Consider the following 7,390-nt stretch of genomic DNA (forward strand, 5'->3'; position numbering starts at 1 on the left):
ATTGTCAATTTTGACGTTTTTACTGTTATCATTACTGTTACTGTTACCATTTGACCCACAAAGGTAGAGTAGAAGTAATGGTAACAGTAAATTTGACAAAGTTAATTTTAATTAAATGCGATCAAAACCAATCCAATTACATTTGCGATTCAAGTTCATTACAATTGATCCATCAATAAAATTTCATTACGATTGCACCAATTTTCATCACAGTTTGGTAAATGAGGCCTTAAATGGTTCATTTTGGTATCTATATTTCAACTCTGATTCATTTTGGTCCCTATACTTAATGTTCATGTTAGACTTTATACTTTTAAAATGTGACATTTTTAGTCTATTCATTTTCATTTTATTTTTAAAGGACAAAAATGTCATTTTTTGAGACTACATTATCTGAAATGAATATTTTAAAAGTATATGAACTAAAATAAATCAAAGTTGAAAGTATAGAAACAATAAATATTATGTAAATATATAAATTAAAATAAATCAAAACTAAAAGTACTAAAATTAAAATAGTATTTAAAAAAAAATCAACGAAAAGATTATTCAAATCAATGGGTCAAAAGAGTAATGAAGGATTCAAAGGGACAGGGGGAGGGTTAGAAAAGGACAATGAAGGCGCCTAAACAGTAAGCTTTATTCTTCAATACAAATACAATAATACTATTAAATCAATGGCATTGGCCAAATGTTTCATTGATAAATCTCATCTGGGTCTGTTCCCAATTTTCAAATGGAACGATCCCCTGTTTGCCCCAGTGTTAAGAAGCAGCTTCCGTCGATTCAGGAAGACGCTAATGCATGGTGTTTTTTTAAATTAATATTTTCTCCATTTCGAGCTTCGTGAATTTAAATCTCTTTCTTTGTTTCTTTGTGTTTCTGATTGCTTTTTGGTTGAAACTCAACCTGATTTTGTGGTAGTTCAGAGCACGAGGCCTTTGGAATGTAAACTTGAATCTCTTCTTGTCTGGATATATCTGGGTATTTAAGGTGTTTATGAAAATGCCGCTGAGAGAATTGTTCTTGGAAGAGACGTTTTTTGTTTTGAAAAACAGGGCCGTTTGATTGTACTTTTTGTGGAAAAGGGTTTTGAGGTGGGAAAAAAATGGAAAAGGGTCACTGTTCAAGTTGGAAATTTAGCTCAATTCATGGGTTAAAAAATATGGAGGAAGATGAGGAGATGAAAATGGTGTCGTCTTTGCCTTCAATTCCTCAGCCTCAAACTCCACAAGAGCCTATGGAGTTCCTGGCAAGGTCTTGGAGTCTATCAGCTTCTGAGATTACAAAAGCTCTTGCTCAAAAGCAAAAGCAACTTTACATTGAAAGGAGCCCCATCACAATTCCTGAGGCCATTGTTGCCCCACAACTTGTAAGCTTTTCTTTTCATATCCATGGGAAAGTTACTTATGAAAAGCACTAGCTTTTCAGCTCTGGTTTTGTAATTTTCCAAATGTTTTGCTGAGTCGTTTGTACCATTTCTTTTGTACAGCCAGAAAAGATTGTGAGTTCTGTCCATGCTTGGAGGGTAGGATCATTTGGAAAATGGTTTCACTTTCCCCACAAGGAGGCTGGCAATAGTATTGTCAAAAAGAAGGATAGAGCAAGAATTGAAAATGCTAGAGTTCATTCTGCTATGTCTGTGGCTGCACTTGCTGCAGCCTTGGCTGCTGTGGCGGCAGCAGAGAACTCTGGTGGCTCTGATTCGAAAATGGGTACGGCTCTGGCCTCAGCTACTGAGATTTTGGCATCTCATTGCATAGAAATGGCTGAATTTGCTGGCGCGGACCATGAGCGTGTCAGTTCGGTTATCAGATCGGCAGTTGATGTTCGGTGTCCGGGTGACCTCATGACTTTAACAGCTGCAGCTGCCACAGGTACTTGTTTCATTTGAGAAAGCATATTTGGGGAAACTGTCCACATGGGATTCCGGCAAGTTGAGAGATGATTTGAAAATGATAAAAAACTATTCCATTTCTTAACTATCTATCATCTGTTTCCCTGTCTTGATCTCACTTATTGTTGTATTATTTCTGATTTCTAATCCAGCTTTGCGAGGAGAAGCCGCTTTCCGGTCAAGATTACCAAAGGAAGGCCGGAAAATTGCTTCTGTGAGTCCTTATGATAGGATAATGGCTCAGAATCATTGGGCTACAGCTTTTAATGGTCATATGGAGGAGCAGGAACTTCCCTGTGTGGGTGAATTACTGCAGTTTACACAGAAAGGTACAGCTTTTTTCCTTTACAAAGTTCAATTTCTATTAAATTCTAACTCCAAGATCAATATATTTAAATAACAGGTTTTGTACATTAAATCACCAATGAACTTAAATTTAATTCTATCAAATGTTTTAACACTAGGAGTGAAAACTTGGTAGAAAGCCCAACAAGTGGAAATGACATTAGAGAGGTTCAAACACGGGACCTTTTGCTTTGATAGTATGTTAAATTACAAATGAAACCAGCTTAAGTGGATAGCTTATGGTAAATTTAATTATTTCAATTCTTCAACATCGTATTGGGTTCAAAACATAATAAGTTATGTTGAATTAACTGATATATTTAAACCTCTATTTCTCGTAGATAACATAAGTTTAACAATAGAACACTGGTTGAGCTGCTCAATCTAAACCACTTCTTGTTGTACGAACAGGAACCCTGAGATGGAAGGAGGTCTCTGTCTACATCAACAAGAAATCTCAGGTAAATAATTCAAAACTCAGGTGAAGATGACTCGTCGAGAAACCGCGTAATAAACCGTTGAAACTATGATCGAAATTACTTGTAATCACTATCTACTATGTGATTTCAGGTTATAGCATCAATTAAAAGTAAGCATGTTGGAGGGACCTTTTCCAAGAAAAACAAATGTATACATCTAATATCATTAGTTTCTTCATCCTATTCATCATCTCGAAAACGATTTGTCCTAACCATTTTGTGAAACTGTGCTTCTCTTATGTTCTAGGTGTTGTTTACGGGCTCTGTGACGAAACGTCTTCATGGCCATATGAAAGAAAGAGAGATATCTCAAACGAGATCTATTTCGGCATAAAAACTGCACAAGGTCTTCTAGAGTTCAAGTGCAAGAACAAGATCCATAAGCAGAGCTGGGTTCAAGGGATTCAAAGTCTTCTTCATCGAGCTAACTGCATTGAAACAACGAGAAGGTCTTTGCAGATTTTGAGTTTCAGTGAGAGTATATAAATCAGTTGTGGATTTGGTATAAGAATATATATATATATATATATATATATATATATATAAGAACTGTTAGTACCAAAGTTCTGTAAACTTGGGATGAAAATTATTGTTAGTGTGTATAAATATTGGTATATCAAGTATTTTTGTTATCCATAATAATAAGTAAAGGCTTAAAGTTGAGTAGCTCATCCTGGGTAAGTCCACCTCTACAAATTTAATTTGCCCTCTTCTTTTTAGTTTCTACCACAGCTATGGTATGAGAATTTTAGAAGTGTTAATGAGATAGACTATATACAATTATAATGTATGTATATAAATATATTACTCCAATTGTGCCAATTTCCTTCATTAATATTTAGGCACATGATTCATTAAATCTAATAAGCTGCAAAAGTCTTATATAAATGGAAGGACTATAAAAATAAAACAACTAAACTTACTAAATGGTTTGTATTTCTATAAGGCAATTTTCAAATTGCTCTCTTAAAATTTGGAAATTTACTCTTTAATGTTTTTCAAAATTCTTCAAACCAAGGATTTAAAATGGATAAAGTCAAGATGTCAATAGAAATATCAATAAATAGGGATATCAATGAAAATTTCTGAAAAAGTTATTAAAAAAAATCAAAGAAAAATATTTAGATCAATAAATGTTAATTATTTAGGTTAGGAAAAATATCAATTTATACTTTTTAACTTTGGAGCTATAACAATTTAAACAATAAACTAATAATTGTATCAATTTAAACCTTTCATTATATTATGTTTGGATAAATATAGTGTGAAATTTATACTTTCATCAATAAAACCTCCTAAACTTTTCTAAGTGAATTAATTTAAACTCTAATAATTCATTTCTTAAACCCAACATTTGAAGAAGTCTACACACATCAAACGTGTGTTGATGGCAAAATCTGACAAAGAGAACTCAGGTAAATTTGTAGATTGAGGAGGAGGTCACCAACAAAATAGCTAAAATAACATACCCATCTGGTGCTTGTCGCAGACGTTCTAATGCTCAAGTTGAAGATTAAGAGGTTTTGTTTTGAGAGAGCCTTTTTGACTTCCTTCTTTTCTCCTTGTATTCAATCAATGCAATAGTAGCTACAACCCTATACACTCATTGGCCTACAATATGGTTACATAATAATACAAAAAGAATAAAGAATATCACACTTGGCTTGGTTTGATTGGTGGAGAGAAAACAAATTCTCAACTGAAAGGTAGTGATTCATTTCTATTTTCTTCCACCTTTCCTTTGCCTTTTTCATTTTTATTTTCTTCTCTAACACCCCCCCTCAAACTGGAGGGTATTTCAAGTACTCCCAGTTTAGACCACAATGTATAGAAGTGGGAGTTGTTGAGTGGTTTGGTGAGGCAATTAGCTAGTTGGTCTGTCGAAGGTACATTCGAATGGTGATGTTTCCTTTTAGAACATGGTCCCGAATAAAGTGAAGATCAATTTCCACATGCTTAGTTCTAGAGTGAAGCACCGGGTTGACAGCTAAGGCACCTGCCCCTAGATCATCGCACCATATGGTCGGTCGAGTTCTTGATTGTAATCCCATCTCACCGAGTAGTTGTTGAATCCAGAGGACTTCGGATGTAGCATGAGCTAGTGCCCTATATTCAGATTTTGTACTCGACCGTGCAACGATCGTTTGCTTTTTCGAGGACCATGATACAATGTCGTTTCCTACAAAGGTACAGTAGGCAACCACTGATTTTCTGTCATCGAGATTGGATGCCCAATCAACATCAGAGTAGGTAGAGACATGTAGGTTCGGGCTTGGTTGGAAGTAAATGCCATAGTGTTTTGTGCCACTGATGTAGCGAAGGACTCTCTTAGCTGCCTGCCAGTGTACATCATTGGAGTTTGAAGGAATTGACTCAGCTGGTTGACAACATAGGTGATGTCCGACCGTGTGTAAGTTAAGTATTGAAGGGCGCCGATGGTACTACGATATATGTAAGGTTCAGAGAGGGGTTGTCCATCAGTCTTCGATAGTTTCCTGCCTTGCACGTTGGGTGAGGGCATTGGTTTCAACATCAGTCATCTTTAGCTTATGCAGTAGGTCATCCACATACTTGGATTGGTTGATCAGTAGGCCGGAGTCTAAATAGTGAACCTGTATTCCCAGAAAATATCGAAGTTGTCCCAAGTCCTTGAGTGCAAACTGAATATCAAGAGTTTCTATGAGTTGCTCTGTTAATTGAGAGTTGTTACCTATGATAATGACATCGTCGACATAGACAAGTAGGAATATTATGGATCCTATCGTGCAGTAGATGAAACAAGGAAGTGTTCGATCGTGACTGATAAAATCCCCATTTTGTTAGGACAGAGCTGAGAGCAGTATTCCAGGCTCGTGGGGCTTGTTTTCAGGCCATAGATAGCTTTTTCTAGTTTGCAGACATGTTTCGGGTATTGAGGGCCGACATACCCCGGTGGTTGACACATATAGACAATCCTCGGGGAATTTTCCATTTAAGAACGCATAGTTGAAGTCAAGTTTTCCTGAGAGTTCAGCCGTGTGAAATAAAACACTGATGACTATTCAAGATTGTGGAAGACTTCACGACAGGGCTGAATGTCTCAAGAAGTTCTACTCCATGATGTTGATGAAAGCCCTTCGCAACTAGTCGGGCTTGTAAATCCTGTCTGTATTGAGCCATCCATGTTCCTCTTGAGTCGAAATATCCACTTGTTTCCAACTATTTTGTGTGGCGGAATGGGGGAACCAGTGTCCAGGTCTTGTTTTTCATGAGAGCCGAGTATTCCTCATCCATTGCCTTCTTCCATTGAGGAATTGCAAATGCAACTGTGATTCTTGTGGGCTCTGTTTGAGACCAATCAATACTTTTTCTTGTTATCCAGACTTTGGGTTTGAATATGCCAGCTTTAGCTCTTGTTATCATGGGGTGAGTGGGAATAGGTGAGAGGCGGAAGGAGATGGCAGGCTTTGGCAAGATGGTAGAGGTTGAATTATCAGTAGGATGTGGTATATGTGGTATAGTGGGGTTGTCATGTCGGACTGGGCTGGTTTGAGTCAGGGGCACCGGTGAGGGATGGGTGGGGCTCACTGTCAGGGAGAGATTTGGGTTGTGGTGGGATGTATAGCCTGGTGAGGATGTTTGGTTTATGATGGTTGGAGCATAGTCGGGAGCATATGGTGGCGTAGGATTTGCTTGTAGGAATGACTGTGACTGAGGTAGGTTATTGAGTATGGGTTGAAAGCTCGGGATTAAGGACTTAGCTATGATAGGGGTTATGGCCTGGACGATCGTGCTGGATGATGGAATGTCAGCGATCGTGGGGTTCTTCGCTGTGGTGATCGGGTTATGGCCTGGACGATCGTGCTGGATGATGGAATGTCAGCGATCGTGGGGTTCTTCGCTGTGGTGATTGTTCTATGCAATGAGCTTTCATCGATTTTTCTAGTTGATGAACTCTCTGTGATTGTTGTGTCTTTGGCCTAGGCAATCATTCTATACGATGGAGATTAAGAGATCACGTTGTCTTTTGTCTGGGCGATCGTTCTAGATGATGAGCGTTGAACGATCGCATTGTTTGTCGCCTGGCGATCGTTCTAGACGATGGAGGCTGAACGATCGTGTTGTCTGTCGTTTGGGCAATCGTTCTGAGCAATGAGAACTTAGCGATCGTTTTCTCTTTCTTTTGGCTTGTTGTCTGGGCGATTGTGCTAAAGGATGGAGGTTTAGCGATCGTTCTGTCTATCATCTGGGTGATCGTAGTGCACGATGGGGATGTAAAGGGGAAGTCATTCTCATTGAATTTCACATGTCTGCTGGTGTAAATTCGGTCCGATGGACTGAGGCATCTGTACTCCTTGTGATGTGAGCTGGGACCAATATACACACATTTCTCCGAGTGCAATTGGAATTTTTTTACTGTGGTATGGCCTTAGGTAAGGGAAGCAAGCACATCTGAATGTCCTGAGATTGAAAAAATCAAGGTTAGAACCAAACAGTACAGTGATGGGCGATTTATCTTGTAGCATAGTGGTAGGCATTCCATTTATGAGATAAGCTGCTATTGAGAATGCCTCCCACCAAAAGGATAGAGGCATGGATGCCTGTGCAAGTAGCGTTAGGCCGGTTTCGACGATATGTCAATGCTTGCACTCAGCTCCGCCATTTTGTACAGAGGTATAGGGGTATGATT

The 7,390-nt window shown here is 38.2% G+C and overlaps 1 protein-coding gene across 3 annotated transcripts; it reads left to right on the forward strand.

The window, feature by feature from the left end:
- Positions 1-662: 662 nt before the first annotated feature.
- Positions 663-3,402, forward strand: LOC120067339 (VAN3-binding protein). Of its 3 annotated transcripts, none has more exons than XM_039018907.1 (7): positions 674-807; positions 930-1,372; positions 1,493-1,877; positions 2,050-2,226; positions 2,654-2,703; positions 2,813-2,870; positions 2,969-3,402. In XM_039018907.1, exons 2-7 carry the CDS (start codon positions 1,109-1,111, stop codon positions 3,205-3,207), a joined length of 1,173 nt encoding a protein of 390 aa, XP_038874835.1. In that variant the 5' UTR covers positions 674-807; positions 930-1,108; the 3' UTR covers positions 3,208-3,402. The 3 variants fall into 3 exon arrangements, with proteins under 3 accessions (XP_038874832.1, XP_038874835.1, XP_038874834.1); XM_039018906.1 differs by having other exon boundaries at positions 679-807; positions 925-1,372; XM_039018904.1 differs by having other exon boundaries at positions 663-1,372.
- The last annotated feature ends 3,988 nt before the right edge of the window (positions 3,403-7,390 follow it).

This window comes from Benincasa hispida, chromosome 12, assembly GCF_009727055.1.
Source record: "Benincasa hispida cultivar B227 chromosome 12, ASM972705v1, whole genome shotgun sequence".
Taxonomy (NCBI): domain Eukaryota; kingdom Viridiplantae; phylum Streptophyta; class Magnoliopsida; order Cucurbitales; family Cucurbitaceae; genus Benincasa; species Benincasa hispida.

Coding starts and splice junctions, on each gene's coding strand:
- LOC120067339 (XM_039018904.1), top strand. CDS start 1,109: ATGGAAAAGGGTCACTGTTCAAGTTGGAAATTTAGCTCAATTCATGGG. Junction 2,227..2,653: donor ACTGCAGTTTACACAGAAAG/GTACAGCTTTTT, acceptor TTGTACGAACAG/GAACCCTGAGATGGAAGGAG. Junction 2,871..2,968: donor CTTTTCCAAGAAAAACAAAT/GTATACATCTAA, acceptor CTTATGTTCTAG/GTGTTGTTTACGGGCTCTGT.